Source organism: Phalacrocorax carbo, chromosome Z (genome assembly GCF_963921805.1).
Source record: "Phalacrocorax carbo chromosome Z, bPhaCar2.1, whole genome shotgun sequence".
Classification (NCBI taxonomy): Eukaryota; Metazoa; Chordata; class Aves; order Suliformes; family Phalacrocoracidae; genus Phalacrocorax; species Phalacrocorax carbo.
Genome location: NC_087548.1, coordinates 7,814,540 through 7,836,360, shown reverse-complemented (window position 1 = coordinate 7,836,360; position 21,821 = coordinate 7,814,540). Strand labels below are relative to the sequence as shown.

At 38.1% G+C, this 21,821-nt stretch overlaps 1 protein-coding gene across 1 annotated transcript in view; it reads left to right on the top strand.

The window, feature by feature from the left end:
* PIK3C3 (phosphatidylinositol 3-kinase catalytic subunit type 3) overlaps positions 1-21,821 on the top strand; it is an 80,854-nt gene that overhangs the window by 45,992 nt on the left and 13,041 nt on the right. The window contains exons 22-23 of the mRNA XM_064437727.1: positions 6,584-6,752; positions 12,760-12,850. Coding sequence (XP_064293797.1) covers positions 6,584-6,752; positions 12,760-12,850 — 260 coding nt within the window. The remainder of the gene's footprint in view (positions 1-6,583; positions 6,753-12,759; positions 12,851-21,821) is intronic.

Sequence of the window (21,821 nt, the reverse complement as noted above, 5' to 3'; positions counted from 1 at the left end):
CAGAACTTGAAAACCACATTTGCTTTTAGCATCATGGGTAAACAGCTGAAAGAACTGGACTGTCTTCTCATGCAATGCTGAGAGGCAGGGCTGTAGGCAGTTGGTGCACTTCACGCTGAAGATGGACGTCTGATTTATTCTTCAGTGTCAGTTAGAAATAGTTGCAGGTAAGATAGCAAAGATCGGGACAGTTCCACGTGTGAGATGACACCATGTACTTTCAGTTAAAAACCATCCATCCAAAAGCAGGTCTGCAGATGACAAAAGTGGAAAAACTATAGGATTCAAACCCTCCTTCTCTGTCAGTTCTTAAATCAGTACATTGGAAAACACAGTTACTAATGTTGCAAAATTCTATAGTTTGTAAAATGCAGTGGAATTTTAAAGTAGTTTTTTAATATTTCTGGTCTTGATAGAGGAACATCCTTTAAAAAAAAAGAAAACCAAACGAAAACTAAAAAACCCCAAAACTAACCCATACTGTTATCCTTTAGATTTCTCTCTGCAACTCAAATTTCCTTGATGTGTATGAAAGAGACTATAAATTTCTAGCTGTTGGTCTGCTAAAACATTTTTTCTTATAGGTATTTTGAACAATATTTCTCCTTTAACTATCCACCTTTTAATCTCTTGTAATACGCCTGCATGGACTGTATTTTGAGAATGGAGAACTTGAAGTGTGAGGGGGGAAAAATTGCAATGCTTAGCACAAGCTGGGCCCTTATCCATTTTATGGTCGTGATGATAAACTTCACCTCCAGCTGTTGCTGCATACTGAGTTTAAAATCTGTATCCTGAGTAAGTCCTTAATAATTCATACTACCTTCTTCCTTTTTTGTGTAGTCTTAGAAAAGTTAAACATGTAGCTGATGAAAATAATGACAATGAATTAAGCACTCTGATTTTTTTCACCATGGCAGTGCTCCAAAGGAGAAATTTTGATGTTAGCATCAGAATTTGCTGGGAAAGCATCCATCCATCCAGATGGTTTCATCACAGGAATTTTTATCATATTGCTCCAAATTTAAAACAGGAATTCAGTGAAAATAGTTGGTAAATTGTGGGTTTTCTATACAAGCCAGGTGAAAATAATACTGGCAGTTGCAGTTCACAGGAAATATATTGAAATTTAGTTTCAGAGGTTTCCTGTGTTGGTTGGGGTATGCCCCTTCCCCCCCCTCCTCTCCCCCCCCCCCCCCCCCCCAAGTGGGAACAGATGAGTTCGGAATAATTTGTAAGGCTTTCTTACCTGTTGAAAGACAACTGCCACCAGACTTACTTGATTTTTAGTAATTGAATCTAACTTGCTTTGGCTTCCACATTTTGTTTGAGTTCTGTGCAGGTTTTCAGTTACTTTTCCTAAGAGTCTCTGGTGAAATAAAACAATTTCTGTGCCGCTATATGGGAACTTTCTCCTGTACTAAAATCTAGGCATTAGCAGTAAAAGTGATGGACAAATTGTCCTCCTTGGCTGCAGTCAGATGTTATTGGCTATTGCAAGCACCAGATACCAATTTTTAGTCTCCACAAGTCCATGCTTCACTTAATCAAAGATCACTTTACTCTCAAGGCTGAAAGGAACTCAGATGGACTTTCAAATCCCTCATGCCCTGACAGGTAGTCAGGGAAACTTTCCATGTTTGCTGCCATTTCTTGAACTCTCCAAGGGCCTGTCCTCTTTATTCCATATGTTAGAAAACCAGGTGTTTAGTAGAAAAATGTAGTCAACCTCATAAAATTAAAAATAAAAAAAATCTTAAAAGTACACAACAGTATCAGCTTTTAGGTTTTGAACAGAATAATTCTGTGTGTGCATGCTGCATTATTGTATATTCCTGGAAACACCTCATTCTCTTCTAGTCAGTAAATGCTTTGTGTCTTGCTGTTTCTAAAGTAATTAAATAGGGAGCAGAAAGTGATTATTAGGGCACTGTTTTTTAAGATGAGAGACTCTTTGAAGTCTTTCCAGCAGAGGTCTTTCCTGCTTCCTGAAAAAGTGCTAATGTCATCTTTTAGACTTCAAGGACTCAGCTACTTTCAACACCAGAAATGTTTGTCTGAAGCTGTGTATCTTGAACTATAGGTAGGTGTCTACATCTAGTCCTGCTCCTATCCTCTAAACAGGGCGTGAAGTTCCTGCATGCTTGTCTGTGGTCTTGAGGAATTTCCTGAATTGTTACGTTGTGTTTTCTCAGATGCCTAAAATTCTGCATTTTGATAAGGAACTCAGAGTTCTAAGTAGATGTAAGGTTCCAGTGTCTAAATACTAGAAATTCAAGGTCTTTATATCTAGCCTTACAAGAATGTAAGAGGCTTGGAGGATGAAATCTGTTTCAACTGTTGTCTTAAGTAACTTATCTTTTAGTTTGAAACATGACTCAAACAAAAACCCCTCACCCGTATGATTTATCAGTCATTCAGGAACAGCAATAAACCAAAATGAAAAGTCCAGTTTTGTCTTTAATTTATAAGCATGTATGTCTAATAATTAAGAGCCCTTCAAATTAAGATGTAATAATTCTCAAGAAGATGGATTAGAAGCTGAGGTTAAAAACATGATGGTCTAAGATCAATGTGTGTGTGTGTGTCATGGCACTGACACTGTATATTGAAGGAAGGAAGTGTAATTGTTTTATGAAACATAGAAGTTCAAAGCCTTTAGAAAAAGTAATGTTACACGAAGTTTACAAGCAATCTAATTTACTGGGAGGATAGATGATAACTGTATATAAATATCATGCTATGAATATAAACTGCTGCTTATAATGAGGGTGACAGAGCACTGACCCAGCTTGCCCAGAGAGGTCCTGGAGTCTCCATTCTTGGAGATACTCAGAAACTGTCTGGACATGGTCCTGGGCAAGGCAGCTGGCTCTTGGTGGTCCTGCTCAACCAGGAGGTTGGACCAGATGTTCTGCAGAGGTCCCTTCCAACCTCAACCATTCTGTGAAATAAATGTATAAGAGTCATCTTCTAAATTCAGTTGAGAAAGCATGCTTCTTATCAACTAAATTACATAACTTTCAGGAGCTTTGAAACACAACTTGTGTGACATTCCAGAACTGAAAAACTTGCTCAACACCTGCCCAAATAAGATGCTGATTCTCCTGTAGGCTGTTTTTCAGCTGTGGTTACTAGACAAGGTTATTTTTTAAGTATTGTCATGCCTGAGGCTGACAAATTTCAAATGAATAGTGTTTTGAGAAGCTGTGCTCTTGAAAAAAAAACATGTTTATGTTGACGAAAAGAAAATTCATAACTTGTTATCAGCAGCTTTTGCCTCCATCCTTACAGAGGTGAATCAAGAGTGATGGGTGTGTTAGGAGACCACATGCTGTTCACAGTAAAAGTCAATTCTTACAAAATAAAAATTATGATTAAATAAATTTTGTCCTCTTAAAATTATGTCTTCAATACAGTAATTTCTAGACCAAAGTGATATTTTTTGTTTGATGTTCACATGATGTACCACAGTTGCTTTATAGAGAGCTGGAGTGTTCAAGTTCCTAGTTTTATCCTCCTCTCTCTGCTACTACTAGTATTCTCTGGCACTACAGCTTCCAAATAGGTACCAGAAACTTTCTCTAGCCTTGTTCTTGTAATCGAGCTTATACTAAGTGATAGTCTAATGATTGCATTCATTAAACGCGTGAAAGGGGGATGTTCGGTGTTGTACCCTGATACAAATTTAACTTGGATTGATCACTTGAGATACTTGTAGCCTTTTATCTTAGCATTAAAAGATTTCAAATTATCATGTTTATTAACTTGATAAATGTATTAACAACATAATATAAGCTTCACCTAATTTTCAGTATTAAATATACAACCAATTTCATTTGTCCAAAGCAGACTTGTTCTTTATTTGTTCCAGTTGTAGTTAAGTCCTCAAGGAGAACATAAATCAGGCTTCTCTAGTAAGCTCTAAAACCGCAGTACTCCCTTAGTTTGGCTGGTTGGTTTTTACTGGTGTAGTGGCTTCAGGCAGGCACCAAGGGGAGCCTTCTCCCTGTATCCTGTAATATGGTATGCTGGCTTAATTGATCTTTGAGGAGCTGCACGAATGAAAATGAGTAAAGTCTGTGTTTAGTACATGGATTTGAAAAATATTAAATATATCTTTAATGTATCTAAATGAAAGCGTTTGACATACATTGAGTCAGCCTAAAAAACTGCTGAATTTTGAAGTACAGCTAGGAAATGTTAATGCAGGATGGTATCATACCTTCTTTTACATTTCATTCCTAAAAGTGAGTAAGTAAACTATTTGATATCTAATTAACTTACATGAACTTATATCACTTGGTTGTTAACATGTTTTTGAATCTTTAAGATGCATTTTTGTTACCAATTTATTGTTGCCTCTTATTCCTTATCTCCAGAGCAAACTAAAAAAAAAGGTTTAAATACTGCTACAGGAGTTACTGTTTTATTCAAAATGTTGTCTCTTGACTCTTCGAGGTGACAGGTTTGAATAAATGAACAGAAAACAGACCTTCTAAACTTTTTAATTAATTTTTTTTTTTGTAACTTAATGGTGGTGGATGTGTATATATCAAAGTGCCTACTTCAAAAAGTATACAAAACTGAGCTGTAAAAGTAACTCCTGTAAAAGCTTGAAAAAACTATTAAGGGAGTTGCTTATTTAGCAAAATTTAGGTGTGCAAAATATAGTGGTTGTGCCATTTATCAGCTGGTGAATACGTTGCCTGCTTATTGAGCATCTTTATGGTCTTCCTTAGAAAACTGATGGAATTTGTTTCTTGGGTTGAAGAGTGCTTATGACAGGTCTCAAGCAGCCTTCTCTGATGACAGAACATTATTATTCAATGAAATGGTTAGAGGGGTGACTAGTTGAAAAATACTGTCTGTTCCATTTTTTTCAGGAGTGCTGATCACCTAAGCTTATGAAAGTATTAAAAGAAATAGAGATGCTGCAGGTTAAAATACCCCTTGGCAAACAGATCTCTGTCCATAATGCTATTCAATTCCAAACTTAGAAGCAAGACTCTGTATGTGTCCTGTGCTTTATGTGACTGTTTAGATAATGGTCATGCTAGTAATTTTCTACCTTCTTGTTTAAAAGATCTTCCATCTTGTTTCTACATTTCATTCTCTTCTACAAATTAGTCATGTAAGACTTAAAGCTACCCCGTGACATTATTATATTTGCTTTGGATGCAAAACTTAACTTAGTGAGCCATTCAAACGCACATAACGTTTTTGTACTTCTTAATTTACTTCCTGATTCCTCATTACTGCAGAGGTCAGGAAGATGGATTCTCTCTGTCCTAAGGAAAACACTTATCAGATTTCATTTTTATATAAATGTTTCTTGGCGTTTCTGAATTCTTACCATCTTTTTGTGATACAGCTGTGGTTTGACTCAAGTCATTGTTTAAATTTGTTTGCAGAACATTTTCAAAAAATTTATTGCTTTATAAGGTCAGTATTTTCCACTTAAGTGAGTGAATAACGTTCCTAAGAACTATGAATTGTGCGATTTTGATTTCTGTTGACAATAATATTTAATCTCCAGATCATCTAAATGTTTTACTAGGATTTTTTTTAAGTTGCTAGTGTTTCAGTTGTTCATTTTGCCACCTATTGCATCTCATATACAGTTCAGTACTGTTGAAAGGGAATGCAGTGAATATTCCCCGGTAAAGGTCTCAGCAGTATTGTAAACAACATGGCTGCACACAAGGCCTTGAAAGGAAGGTAAATTGCCTTGTGCAATTGAAGCAAGAGGTGTATGTGGTTTTTGTCAAGTTAATTCTGCAGAAACATTTTAAGTGTAGTCCGTTGATCTGAGAAGGGAAAGGTAGTGATCAGGTGGTGTAACTCTTGCATTTTAGTACTGAAAAAGTGAAAGACTTTGGCACATTTGAAATACCATTTCAGATATGGAATTTTAGTGATGTTTCTTTATTTGACAACTGTTTGTAAATTTTAACTTTACTCAAACAACTCTGAAAGACTTTTAAAGCAGCTTTGAAATCTCCAGTATTTAGTGGCTTCAGAAGGTCTTTCTTAGGATGGTGAGTCTTATTTTCCCTTTGGTAAATTTAACAAACAACTAAAATACAATATTTGATGCCACAGCAACCAAATGTAATGTGTGTATTAATATCTTAATTTGCTAAAAAATTAGAATCTAAAGAAGGCGCACAGTATTAGTAGTATCTGTTATATAACTGTTAATTTAATATCTAATCTTAAATTTTTAAATTTTAGAATTTAAAATCCATTTTCAACATGGAATCAGTCTTTGTGAATATATCCCATATTTTTTTTTAGAGGTAGAAAACTACATCTTGTTTGTTAATACTCTTAATGAATTTAAAAATAGGTTTACTTTTTTTAAACCCATACTTTCAAATTGGCAGCTGAACCTATAAATTGCAGTTATAAGCTTTACAGAAAATAGTCAATTGCTTTTTTTTTTTTTTGAGAGCTGCTTGGCATCTTCTAGAGATTGCATTTAAAGATTTTTTTTTCCCCCCCCAAGTTTTGTATCAAGATTTGATACTATGTGAGGTGTTGAAATAAGTGATTATGTTTGCCTTTCCTTCTTCTACAGGTAAACTATTCCACATTGACTTTGGTTATATTTTGGGACGGGACCCTAAGCCTCTACCTCCCCCAATGAAGCTGAATAAGGAGATGGTGGAAGGTATGGGAGGCACGCAGAGTGAACAGTACCAGGAGTTCCGTAAGCAGTGCTACACAGCCTTTCTCCATCTCCGCAGGTAATAACACTATTTTGATGCTAAAATTTATTAGAGCCACCATAAAGCAGGAGGGAAGAGGAGTAAATGATTCAGAGGAAATACTTCTGTTGAAAATTCAAAACTTGTCTGAATGTAGACACAAGAATTTGTACAAAACAAAGTGAAAACATCACAGCATTGGTGTAATGTGGGGCTTGAATATAGTTGTCCTTCAAGTTAAGTTCCCCAATTTTGTTTGTTTAATAACCTAAACAGCTTTTTTCATAACTCTTGTGGGATATTAATTTACATCTTGCTTTTTGGATATGTTTTTGCCCTTGAGGAACTTCCTCTGATTACTGATGATCAATTAACTTCCCTTATAACTCTAAGTCATTACTCATTTGCTGATTTATTATTAGTGATATGATAAGTGATGATCAGATTCTTTGGCTTGAAGATGGCATATATAAACTTAGTTGGGTTCAGGTCCTGCGGGACAAAAATTAGCTACTTCTAGTGACAATCAAGTATGTTAGTAGTTTCCGTAGATACCCAAAATTGTGACAGCTAAAACCTCTTCAGACTCTGATTATTAGACTTTGAATCAGCTTCATTATTTTGCAGTGACCATGTCACTTACCGTCAGCTTTCTGAGCCCAGTAGCTCAGCTTTGTTCTGTTTGAACAGAACGCAGGTAAGCTGTCTTGGTCTGTCCAGTGATTGATTTAGTACATCTTCCATGGAGATGTAAGATATTCACTTTGATATCAAGATTACATAATGTATACCTCCAAATATGGGGGAAAAAAATTAGTAAGCTGAAAAGCATACGGGAGAAAAGTACATGTAGTATGAAAAGCAGGCAGTGATTCAAAATAAAAATGCTACATGTAGTTCTTTCCCTGTTAAAAGGAGAAAGAGTAAGGAGTTGGTTTATGAACTGACATTATTAATGGGCTAAAAGCAATTCAGCAGCATGAAAAAATAACACTGTGTTATCAGTAAACAATATTCATGACTTCAGAGAACAATCAGGAAGGTTAATATACCATGTTGTAAATCTTGCTTAAAACTGTTTCATAATAATGTATTTCTTATTTGTGAAGTACTTAAGTTATTTTTAATGTATAAACCTATCTGTTTCGATGGGAAGGTCTGTTGTGTCAGTGAAGGATTATCTATTGCATTAATTTATGTAATGATTTGCTACAAAGATCGTCATTAAATTTGGAGTATAGCAGTAATTTGGGTGTAAAACTAAACTGTAAATCAAGATGGTTTCATTTTTAATGTCTGGGATTGTAGTTGTAATTATAGTCTCTCCAATATTTGTTCAGTTTAATAGGAAAGTATTTTTAAATGGTTCTGGATAAATATCTTTTAGGCTTTCAACACAGATAGCGTAGGATAATATTAGTATTACTGTAACTATTACTTTAAGCAGCTAGTACTAAAAATTATTATGATTACTTGCTAATTGAAAAAAAGAATAATAGAGGTGGAATGGCTTAGTTCTAACAGTTCTTTATGTTGACACAAAGCTGTTCACAGATACTTCTTCCGGCCAAGTAGTGTGAAATCATAACCTGTGATTGCTAAGACAAGATGCAAACTCTGTCAACTCTGTCAATTTGTGTTTCATTCTTTCTTACTTATTTCACTGCATTATAGACAATTCTCTACACATTTAAAGTGCTGTATCTCAGTGTTTCAGGATTCCTGGTGAAATGGGTGTGGCATAGTGAGAACAAATGAAAACAATTGGAAAAACAGTTTTGTTTGTCTTAGGTTGGACGCAGTTTGGCATATGATCATTGGTATGCAGTTTCTTGTTCGGATTGGGGTTGTTTTTTGGGGGGTGGGGGAGGTGCTTTCCACTTTTTAAAAAAGAAATAATCATTTGCGTGTGTTTGTCAACAGTTCTGTAATAAAGGAGCAGCGTCTCCATTCTGAGTGTTGCAGGGCAAATTGTGGCTGGCAGCACAACTTGCACCCTCGTTTGGGCTGTAGCAGCCTCTTAGACCTTCATTATATACACTGAGCCTGTTGTAAGAGGACCTGAACATCTTTAGTGTCTGCATTTCCCTTACTCCAAGAATTCCCAGTTTACACATCCTCTGCAGGATCCAACAGAGAAGAATCCAGCATCAACATCTGAAAGTTTTTTCCAGAGTGAGGTTCTGGATTTTAAGGATTTCACCTGTGTTACTGATGTGAAAAGACTGACGTTCAGTTTGTGTTAGTAGGCGTTATGTAGGGACAAAGGATTGGGAAGTAACAGGAGACAGAAGCTGTAGTTTGGGCTGAGATACTTGCTCTGTATGACTGGGATATCCAGGACTAAAGCCCCCATAATCCAGAAGGAAGTCGTTTGTGATCTACTGTTCCACCTGGATACTTACAAGTCTATGGGGTCAGATGGGATCCACCCAAGGGTACTGAGGGAGCTGGCAGCCCTGGTTAGCAGCAGAGGCCCGAGTTGGCTGGAGGTTAGCAAATATAACACCCATCTACAAGAAGGGCTGGAAGGAGTATCCAGGGAACTAAAGGCCTGCCAGCCTGACCTTGGTGCCAGGCAAGGTTATGGAGGACATCATCTTGAGTGCTATCATGTTGCACGTACAGGACAGCCATGGGATCAGGCCCAGCCAGCATGGGTTTATGAAAGGCAGGTCCTGCCTGACCAGCCTGATCTCCTCCTACAACTAGGTGACCTGCTTAGTGGATGAGGGAAAGGCTGTGGATGTTGTCTACCTGGAATTTAGTAAAACCTTCCACACTGTCTCCCACAGCATCCTCCTAGAGAAGCTGGCAGCTCATGGCTTGGATGGGTAAAAAACTGGCTGGATGGCTGAGCCCAGAGAGTTGTGGTGCATGGAGCTAAATCCAATTGGTGGCCGGTCACAAGTGGTGTTCCCCAGAGCTCTGTATCAAGTCTAGTCTTCTTTAATATCTTTATCAATGATCTGGATGAGGGGATTAAGTGATCAAGTGCCCCCTCATTAAGTTTGCAGATGACACCAAGCTGAGCAGGAGTGTTGACCTGCTCGTGGGTAGGCAGGCTCTGCAGAGGGATCTGGACAGGCTGGATTGATGGGCCGAGGCCAGCTGTATGAGATTTAACTAAGCCAAGTGCCAGGTCCTGCCCATAGGTCATAACAACCCCAGGCAACGCCCCAGGCCTGGGGCAGAGGGGCTGGAAAGTGCCTGGCGGAGAAGGCCCTGGGGGTGCTGGCTGACAGCCGGCTGGGCATGAGCCAGCAGTGCCCGGGTGGCCAAGGAGGCCACCAGCCCCCGGGCTTGTGTCAGCCCTGATGTGGCCAGCAGGGGCCGGGCAGGGATGGGGCCCCTGTGCTCGGCCCTGGGGAGGCCCCACCTCGAATGCTGGGCTCAGGTTTGGGCCCCTCGGGACAAAAAGGCCTTGAGGGGCTGGAGCGTGTCCAGAGAACGGCAAGGAAGCTGGTGAAGAGTTTGGAGAGCACATCTTACGAGGAGAGGTTGAGGGAACTGGGATTGTTTAACCTGGAGCAGAAGAGGCTGAGAGGAGACATCAGCGCTCTGTATGTGAAAGGAGGCTGTAGTGAGGTGGGTGTTGGTCTTTTCTCCCAGGTAACTAGTGATAGACAGGAAACTGCCTCAAGCTGTGTCAGGGGAGGTTTAGATTGGATATTAGGAAAAACTTCTTTACTGAAAGAGTGGTGAGGCATTGGAAGAGGCTGCCCAGAGAGGTGGTGGAGTCACCATCCCTGGGGTTGTTCAAAAGAACATGTAGATGTGGCACTTCAGAACATGGTTTAGGAGGCTATACGGGGTGGTGTTGGGCTGACAGTTGGATTTGATGATCCTAGAGGTCTTTTCTAACCTTAATAATTATATGATTCTATGACTCTAACTCGGGTGTTTTGGGAAAATGTCTAGTCTTAGGATGAATTTGGGCTCTCTTTTCACCAGCTGTTAACATCTTGGCATATTTGCCAAGGATGTTGCCTGTGAAAGGATAACAGCCAACTGTCTGTAAAGTAGGAAGCTCTTACCTCTTCTGTCAAGCCCCGTTTTTTGAACAAGTTTTCTAAAACTCTGTGAAATGTTATAAGGATCCTATAGGCAGCTAACAAATTTACTTTTTTTTTCTTTCTTATACTGCCATGTAGTTGATTACTGAGTTAAAAAAAGTGTTGGCATGAAGGGCAGAGGAGAGAACTGCAGATAGTATAGTGAGCAGCTCTGTCTGAATTTTTATCTCATCCCATTCCATATTCCCCCAAATTTACCTTTTCTTTGTTTTTTTTTAAATGAGGTTCTTAAGATGATCTTATGCTTCCAGTGCTTTTACTTTAAGCACCAAAACCCAAAAGATTTCATTGTATGGAACAGAGCCACCTCATAGCTGGCATCTAGCAATGATGCCTAGACCTTTGAAATCTGTTACAAACCTTTGTCACTTAAATAACCCCAGTAACCTGTAGTGCTCATAGCTTTTATCCTCTGAGTGGTTCAAGACCAAAAGGGACTCTGAAACTCTGGACTCCTGTGTCAATTCAAAGGGAAAACTACCAATGGAAGCTACCAATGACCTAGGAAGAGTCTTAAGAGAATGTAGCTCTAAGAGTTAAGTATGTTTAATGTGAGATTTGCTTGTTTTAGGCAAGTAGAAAAAATTTTCATTAAAACCTGTGGTGTCTGTTCCTGGCACCAAAGCAACTTGACTGCCAGATTTCTTAGCCAGGTCTGAAACAAAATGGTAGCATAAATTTTCTTTCTTTTAATCTGTATTAATTTTCCTGATTCTAGTCCCTTTCCCAAGGAAAGTGAAGCAGAACATAGAATTATAGAATGTCCTGAGTTAGAAGGGAACAGCTGAAACAAGTTAGACAGTGAAGTTTTCTGCCCAGTTTATTTAAAAGGTTTGTGTTATAAAGAGTTAAAACTTATATTGGAATGTGTTAGGTAGTGCTAGTTCCAGGTAATAACGACGTGTCGAGTTTTTGGTGGAATTACGCTTTTCTAGAGATATTTTTTTATTGAGCAGTATTTACTTTGTAAAATATGGCTATGAAGCAGTCCTCCTCTGTAGTTAAAATACTTTGTACTCCTTGCAATTGTCAGCTTATATATATTCAGCAGCTTGCTAATAAACAAGTTTTGCTGCTAAGAATTCATTTTTCTATCATCTATGAAGCTTCTAGTGCCCTTAGCAAAGCAATATTTCAGATTTTGAAGTCAGTCACATACTTTGCCTCTGAAAGGGGACTGGATCTCTTTACAGAGGAAGAGAAGTTCCAGTTTATGTTGAACAGCTTGAAAATTATCCTTTCAAAAGCAACTTACAGCTAATTTCCTGCAAGGGCAAAATGTTGTTCTTCAAAAGATTCGCGAGTACTTCCAACACCATGTTAAAACTGAAAACTATGCTCTGTCCTGTCTTTTTTAATGATTATAAATGACATTTGTACTTTTTAAATATAGCATGTCTACCACTGTTACGGCAGCTGAACTGAGCAACTGCAGGCTGAGATCTGTTTAAATCACTTATATTTAACTTGTTATGGCAAAAGCCCTTGCAGCAACTTGAAAAATAATTTCTTGTAATTGTGAAGACTTCAGCTGTTGGAGTGCTAATTTATATAATACCGCTGCATCACTGATACCCTTTTTAATAAAAATAACCTTTGAATCAATACTCTAGCATATGTTTTTCCTACTAGAGGTAAAAATGGCATTAAATCTTACAATATATGAAATCACAGTTTATATTTGATGTGTCTCTGGATCAATTTTCTGACAATTTTTAGAAAATTATAACAAATCTGTACTGGTCTGTTCAGTTTTGGCAGTTTGAGGCAATCTGAGGTTAAACTTTCACTGCTAATATCAGGTATCTGTTTTTAAGATAAGTATGCTCAACTAAAGTGTTATGAATGCATCTCCTCTGAAGCATTACCAATTCATAATAAGACAATAATGTGTTCTTAAATGAAGTTGTTTACAAAATGTCTTTTGTACAGTGTACAAAGTGTTTTACTTGATTTGCTCTTCTGCTTAGGTATTCCAACTTGATCTTGAACTTATTTTCTCTCATGGTGGATGCCAACATTCCAGATATTGCTCTTGAACCTGACAAGACTGTCAAAAAGGTAACTGGAAAGTTTTCCTTGTCTTTCAGTAACCCAAGTCATCATGTAATGAAATTCTGAGTCACTTGTGTTGACTTATCTATAACTGATCTGAAAATACTTGCTCCTGTTTCATAAGTTTTGAACAATTTCTGGAATAATTGAAGTTAAAAATAGAATATACTTTCGAGATCACTTGGCGTACATGCCCATAAATACAGAATTGCTCTTCATCTTCCATGCAGTAGAGCACAGTTTGCTCTATCACTCTGTTCCAAGAGGGTTTTTAGCATTGTGCTAAGAACAGTGATCCCACCTTATGAAAGTTTTTGTAAGTTACTTTATCATGAAAGATTTGTTCCATCTAATCTAGAATCCATAGTCACGGGTGTATGCAGGAATTATGAGGACCGTATAAAACCAGTCTACTAGTAGATAAAAAAAACCAGTCTGCTGAAGATGTAAAACTAGTGGACTGGTATATCTTCATCACCAATAAATTTTTGTTTGTTGTGAAAACAAACTCATGTCCCATAATTCTGACTTTGATTCAGGCTGGTACAAAGGGACATTCTTCTCCATTTGATGTTTCAACATCAGTTGACATCAAAATACTGGACAAATGCTCATGTAGATTTCATTACACTTACATTTTAGGCAAATGTTGGCTTTTTGTATAACCTGATTTATGGTGAAGGGAGCTCTGTTTTAATTCCACAAAAGACTTTGTGGAGCCTGTGTATCCAGTGGAAATCTGTTCAGTGTAATTTTTATTTGAGCAGTGCATTTTCTCTGAAATAGGCTGTTCTTCAGTGTTTTCAATAAACTGTGAAAGCAGAGGTTCAGAATCTTGAATATTTCATGTTCTAGAACAATTCCCTTAAAAAAAAACAAACCTCAATTGTGACTCCAGCCATTTCTTTCCTTTTGCCTTCAAGAATTTGAGCATTTCTGTTCAGAGTTGTTTGGTTTCAAATTGTTACAAAGAGTTCATGTAGCTATTCAGTTTCATTTCCAGGAAGGCTGGCCTAGCCAAAAGTGCTGTATTTTGTGGTAAAGATGACAGCCCTCCCTCCACTAGGTTGTTTTGCTGAGAAACTGGCAGATAATTCTTTTTCCATATCAATATTTGAACCTCACCTCTGTCCCTAAATGCCCTGCAAAGATTGAATAGTTTACTTATGTAGAACATGGGGGAGAAAGGCTTAAAGTAGAAAACCAAAACAGTTCAGTACCTACCAAGTTTCAGTGGAGTGACTACATCAATGGACAAGGGAAGAACTGTGGATGTTGCCTTTCTGGACTTCTCTAAGGCCTGTGGCACTGTCCCCCAAAGCATCCTTCTCTCTAAACTGGAGAGATAAGGATTTGATGGGTGGACTATTTGGTTGGAAGGGAACTTATAAGAAAGATGAGGACAAAGTTCTTAGCAGGGCTTGTAGCAATAGGGCAAGGGTTGATGGCTTTAAACTAAAAGGGTGGATTCAGACTGGTTACTAGGAAGACCTTTTTTACCATAAGAGTGGTGAAACTCTGGCCCAGGTTACCCAGAGAGGTTGTTGATGCCCCATCCCTGGAAACATTCAAGGTTAGGCTGGACTGGGACTGTGAGTAGCCTGGTCTAGTTGAAGATGTCCTTGATCATTGCTGTGGGGTTGGACTAGATGACCTTGAAAGGTCTCTTCCAACCCAAACTAGTCTTTGATTCTATGATTCTGAGTTGTAGGTAATGGTAGTAACTACATTTTTGTAGAGACACCTTCTTTTGGAGGAAGAGGCCTTCTGAACAGAAGGTTTTTTGCGCACAGAGAAGGACTTTTGGGCAATGTGATGGCTGAAGGCCATCTTGGGCATAGCGATCATGAAATGACAGAGTTCTCGGTTCTCGGAGAAGTAAGGATGGGGATCAGCAGAACTGACTTTGGCTTTTTTAGGGGCCTGGTTGACAGACTCCCTTGTAAGGTAATCCTGAAGGGCAAAGGAGCCCAGGAAGGCTGGGCATTCTTCAAGAAGGAAATCTTAAAGGTGCAGGTGCAGGAGCAGGTTGTCCCCATGTTTCAAAAGATGAGGTGGTAGGGAAGACAACCTGTCTGGTTGAACAGAGAGCTTTGGCTGGAACTCGGGGTAAAAAGTTTTTTTTTTTAAAAAAAAAAACAAACAAAAAACAAAAAACAACACCAAAAAACAAAAGAGAGAGTTTATGACCTCTGGAAGAATGGGCAGGCAAGTCAGGAAGACTACAAAGGTGTAGCGAGGTTATGCAGGGATGAAATTAGAAGGGCCAAAGCCCAGCTAAATGTCCATCTGGCTACTGCCATAAAATACAATAAAATGTTTATATAAATACATTAGCAATAAAAAAAGGGCTAAGGAGAATCTCCATCCTTTGTTAGATGTGGGTGGAAACATAGTGACAAAGGAAAAGGCTGAGGTACTTAATGCCGCCTTTACCTCAGTCTTTAATAGTCAGACCAGTTGTTCTCTGGGTACCCCGTCCCCTGAGATGGAGCAGGGATGGGGATCAGAAGGAAGCCCCATAATCTAAGGCGAAATGGTTAGCAACCTGCCGCACTGCCTGGACACTCACAAGTCTATGGTTCAGATGGGATCCAGCTGGGATTCAGCTGGCAGAAGTGCTTATCAAGCCACTTTCCATCATTTATCAGCAGTCCTGGCTAACCGGGAGGTCCAAGTTGGCTTGAGGTTAGCAAATGTGACATCCATCTACAAGAAGGGCCAGAAGGAGGATCTGGGGATCTATAGGCCTCTTGGCCTGACCTTGGTGCTGGGCAGGGTTATGGAGGACATTATCTTGAGGCCCATCACACAGCACATACAGGACAACCAGGGGATTAGTCCCAGCCAGCATGGGTTTATGAAAGGCAGGTCCTGCTTGACCAAACTGATCTCCTTCTGTGACAAGGTGACAACTTTATGGATGAGAGAAGAGCTCTGAATGTTATCTACTTAGACTTCAGTAAAGCTTTTGACACCATTTCCCATGGCATTCTCCTAGAGAAGCTGGCTGCTCATGGCTTAGATTGGATATTGGGAAAAATTTCTTTACAGAAAGGCTTGTAAAAGCACTGGAACAGGCTGCCCAGGAAAGTGGTTGAGTCACCATCCCTGGAGGTATTTTAAAAGACACGTAGATGTGGTGCTTAGGGACATGGTTTAGTGGTGGACTTGGCAGTGCTGGGTTTGTGGTTAGTCCTGATGGTCTTAAAGATCTTTTCCAACCTAAATGATCCGATGATTCTAACAGTATGCTTTCAATACATATATATGAATTTCATCTTTATAAAGATGACATTTGGTTCTTGCCACCTGTTGGGAAAATGGGAAGAGGTACTTCCCCCCCCCCCCACCCCCCCCCAAAGTCTACAAATACAAGCAGAATAAATCCTGGGAGGATTGGAAGTATGTTTCTACAGGGAGTGCAAGGGCTAATTTTGGCAAGTTTGTTATTGACTCAAATAGTCATCACGAGATGAAACTGATGGTTTCGTTTAATTCCAGAAATGCTCATTCTTACATGTTCGCAACAAGTTTGAGACTTGATGCATATTTTAATCTTGCTCATCTCAGTCCAGAGTTCACTGTTGCTTGACACGATAGTGATCATTCTTGTCTTGAATGCTCTTCTCTGAGCTCTGACTTTTTTATCAAACTGAGTCTCCCAGTGTTCGCTGCCAATTAACATGCACCATCCTTGTTTCTTATTAGTATCTTGGCATCAATTTTGTGTTGGTAAACTCTGTAGAAGCATTGTCCAAGGGTATATTGCTTTCTGTAATTAATGGTAATAGGATACCAGATTCTGTAAAATATTTGTAAAGTATTGTTTTAATGTAGCAATATTTGCATATTTCAGACACTTCTTACTCTCTAAATTTCCCATATAATTTTACTGAAATAATGAATTAGGTACAGAATTGAAAGCCAACAAGTCTTTTCTACAGCTCTAAGTATGTTACAGTTCACTGATGTACAGTAGTTAAAAATCAAGATTATGTAAAGCAGGATTGTATTGTATCCAATTGGAGATGGAAGCAAGATCTAAAAGGAAGTTGTAAGAGCTATGGATTAATTAGATCACTGTGGTTACTTCTAAATTACCTTACGAAGTATAAATAATAGTGCCTTCTTTGCATGAAAAGAACATAAACTTAGTTGTTTTATGATAGATCGCTATTAAATCAAACGCAGCAATTAGTTATTGGGATACTGAGCTCTGACAATGCTGCAGCTTTGTGAACCGTGGCTTCTGCCTTCACGGTAGGTTCAAGTATGTCTATTCACAAAGGCTTTGAAATGTGAAGAACTAGAACTGAACGAGTAAGGCAAGTATTTCTGGTGGGGTATGCAAATCACACATATTCAAATGTTTTGAGAGGAAAAGATTTTACGTTCCCAGGTCTGTAAGTTCATTTACAGTGTGCTTGTTCCTTTAAAAAACAAAACCCACACAATAAGGTTTTATCAGGAAGATAACCAAATTGTTTAGGTTGTTCATTAATATTTTCTTTGTAATTTGTAGACTTTTCAGCCCTCTCCCAAGGACTGTTGTTTTAAATAAACTGTCATTTTTTTCTGACAGCTCAGTTGTTTCTAACTTCTGTTAACTGTTCAGGTTTAGTCTTTTTGGTTCAAAAATTGTCCTTTGAATATACTCCTGGAATTTGTGCAAAGATAAGACATCATAATGGGATCTCTAAAGAGTAGGTGAACAGAGGACCCTTCCATAAAGCAGTTGTTGACATTATGATCTACTGGATGCATACAACCATGTCCAAAGCTGCTATGACAGTAATTGTTTTCTTTAGTTCTCAATTTTTTTGGTTTTACTTTTTTTGCTTTGAAAAAGCATTTAGCAAATCAGCTGTAAATGAACTAGGATCAGAATCATCATAACACATTACAGAATGTTGAATAGGTCATTTATTTTTTTTTTAAATGCTCAGAAAACTTGTTTTGGGTATTAACACTCGTTAGACTCTCTCAAATCAGTTTTAAGCTTTGTTAGTACTAATAAAAAAAGGAACAAGGTGCCTTGCATTTGTTGGGCTGAGTGGCAAGTTTGTTCAGTCATTTAACAAGATAATACTGTACCTTGTTGTAAGAAAATTGAATAAATGCCTTCAGCATCTCAATTGATTTTTTTTTTTCTTAAAGCTTTAAACAAAAAATCCATATATATTTCAACAGACTCAAATTAGCTAAAGATCCATTTTGGACTGACCTGTAAAATTAAATTACCTTTGATGTGTGAGTCAAGTCAATAGCCATTTCAACCATGATATCGCTTTCATGGAAGGCAGAGGTGAATGTTTCTGTATCTAAGAAGGTATCCCCATTAATAGTGTAGGTGGAAGTTCATAGCCAGTATTTTCCTTATTGGTGCTGTAGTAAATACTCATTCTCTGTTTTGTAGAGGCCTCATTTTTGCTTTAGGGGTCCAGTGACCCAGTGACGTGCTGGCCTCACAGAGATGACTAGGTGGGTTACCTTTATCTAAATCTGGTGGTAGATCAGAATACTAGTTTATGATTAAACTACAGGGAAAATTATATAGGAGGGAAAAAATAGAACTTTCTTGGTTTTAAACAAAGGGATGTTTACTGAAGGGAGTATGATACTCTCTTGGTGAACAATTCGTTTGGCGTAGACATCTTTGATATTGGAATGTTTTTCATAGGTGCAGCTATACTGCTGTGACCAATAAGGCGTGAATTATTGTAAAGATTATTTCTAAAGAGAGAACTTTAATGGTCACAGTTTTGATTCCTCAAAGCATTGTGACGTTAGATGGTATAGCTCAAGTTCCAGTGTAATCTTTAGCTTCACAAAGCGACATAATCCGTCCTCCTCACCTCTGATAGGCATGGAGGTGCTCTGTGTTGCAGGAGATATCTGCCCACTGGTGAAAAATACAGCAAAAATATGCTAGCAAGTAAAGCCACCTTTAGAAATATTTTTGGTGTTCCCCTTTTCTAAATTTTCAGGGAGTGAACTACTGAGTTTTCAGAGACAGAATGAGGGTTTAATTTTTGTAAGCATATAGATATTCTAAATAAAAATAAAATTTGCTTATATTGTGTGATAATGATGGCTAGAGAAGAATAAATTGAAACAGACTAAAGAATAGTACTGTCATTTTGTATGGCTTGATTTCTTGTCCTCTCTTGTCACTTGATGTGATATATATGTGTATTATAACAGAATGCTCACTAGTTAGACTGAGAAGATAGTTGGAAGTCAGTAATCCTTGGACTTTCTTATGTTCAGAAAATCAGGAAACAAAGTAAGGTCATGAAAGACATGTCCTCTTCACATCTACACCATCATGGAACCTGTCCTCTTCAATGAGGCATTGGATGACTTGAATTGCGATTTTTTTGTAAAAAAAAAAAATTAAGAATTTCAGGCTGGTATGTTAAATGAAACTTATCAAAAATATCATCTACCTTCTAGCCACAGTGTTAGATCCCAAGGAGCTAACTAGCAGAATTAATTGTATTAACAAGCTTAAAATCTAACTGAAAGCATATTGTCCAGATGTCATTACTGTCCAATAGTTGTGAAGTGTCTTCACATGTACCAATGTGAAGTATGTAATATGTACCAATTCAAGGCAAAGTTGAAACAGCAGCTTGTGTCATGTACAACTTTCTGTAAGAATAAGTATAGATTATACCTGTTTGACACGGTTTATGGCACACGATGGTGTGAGCAGAGCTGGGTGCGCGGTTCCTGTCAACTGTGAAGGTACTTTTACATTTTTCTTGTTCAAAAGAGAACAAGCACTACACAAACTGATTTGATTTATCAAAGAAGGATGACAATGTGGGTATTTTCTTTCTGTTAGTGTGAAAAGAACCAGAAACTCCCAATGACTTCATTGACCAATGCAGATTTAGAGCATACCAAGATTTGACAGTACTTTCTTATTTGCTTTGCGTAACACTTGTTTTCAGAAATTAAATCAGTGCTGACCTTAATGATGTGTTCTCACACCTAAAATTTGACTGAAAATTAGCTAGTTTTCTTTGGCCTGAAAACAAAAAAAAGCTCTTTGAAGTTTCACAAATTTTTTTTTAGCCAGCTATCTGTTTTCAGCATGTATATCCAATATTACTACCTAAATTGCCTACTACCTTTCTATTGTAAGAAAAGCTTACTTTTGTGACTCTCCTCCTTCACTCCAGCTTTGATCACTGCTTTTCACCATAGAAAAACCCAGAAAACAGTGATTACCAACCACACAGAATTGTCCCCATCCTCAAAACCATAGGAACCCTCTTGAAATTGGTGTTTTGTTTAACAGTAAAACATTTGTCAATTTTTGACCAAGAAAACGTAGCTGCAGAGCTTGAAATTAGTTATCTTTTTGATCCTTTCTTCTCCTTTTGTCCTCTCCATACTATTTATAAAGAAAACTGTCAGTCTGGTGTGCTTTGCCTCATAGTTCATGACAACATCTCCTACTGCCACCATCTGATTTAGGCTTTTCTGAAAACCCACTGTTTCTCAAAAATGTCACAAAACGAAATTAAATTGAAAAGTAGTGGAAGATTCTCCTCAACTTGCCTCTCCCTCTACTGTGGCCTCTGGAGTAATAGCCTTTAAATTTTCCACTCTTCACTCTTTTCCACTTCTCAGCTTTCAGGAAAAGGGCTGGGCTGAAATCTCTTTATGTTGACTTGACAATGTGCAACTGATAATAAAATGAAGATTTCACACACTCACTTTTTTTTTCCCCCTGCCAGTGCTATTTCCTTTTTTATTTCCAGCACAGCTGCAACACTAATTGCTAATTGTTGGGCTTTTAAAATTATCCGCTGCTATAAATTTAAGTAGTAATGACTAAAATCTGGAGTCAATTATATAGCTAGCTTTGCGTAAGGAAGAGGTAGACCATCACTCTTCACGTGTAGCTAATGTGTTCAGCATTGTCACCTCCTAACAAAAAAAAGCTTTTGATTTTCCTATAGGACAGCCAGATGGTTTCTATCTGTCCTTCATAGCAGTTCTGACCTTTAAATTAGAAAACATCAGGGACCAGTGATTCATTGGTGCACAAAGAACTCAGCAGGCGTTAGAGGACGGTGTCCTGATTGACAGAGCTGTGTTTCGGATGCTCGTTGATAAAAGATGGTGCTGCAAAGATGCTGCAACTGTTGCATTTACACGCGAGGTTATTGTGAACAGCACAAGTACCTGGCTTCCAGCAAGCAGTAGGTAACTGCTGTTTGTACAAGTAGCCCTGTTTAGTTTTGATAGCACCTTTGGGTATACACAGGAAAAGGCTAGATTCAAACCATGCAGCAGAGTGGAGAATTTTCTTCTTACGGCGTGTAACACTGAGTTACTGTGTGTTTCTAAGTCTGTGCAAACATTGACCAGGGCTCATCCCCCCTTGATAACAAAAAGAATAGTATAAAAGTTTGGAAACTAGCAAGAAGAGGGAGCAGACATCTTTTCTTCCTTTTACATTAAACATGTAAAAGTAAAATTATTCTTGTTCTACAGGTAGAAAAGCTGAAGCAGAGATACAATGCAACTCGAGATACTGAAAGAGTTTCTGAGCTAGCTTTTTTTCTAAGAATGAGCTAACTTTGCCAGTTTCTTCATCTGGTTTGTAATGAAACTCCCTGTGCTCTTTCACCTTCCTCTGTCCTTTCCAGGAGTCAGTGGACACCTCAGAGTTAAGTTCACAAATTATTGAAATGGAAAGGACTTGTCGTTGGGTGCTTGACTGGCCTTTTTAGGCAGTGGTTATGTCTCCCTTTTCACCTGACTGAAAATGCAAGCATTTGTTAGGAATGTTTCCTAGCTCCACCTTTTGAGATTTATTAATGCCAAGAAGTTGTTTACTTTTATCGGAGAAATAAACTCAAGTTTTCCTTGGTCAGAGTCTGTTTGTTTCAGTATTAATATTTGCTTGCTGCTCTGGGGAGTCTTATTCTTTACAAAAGTGACACATTGACAT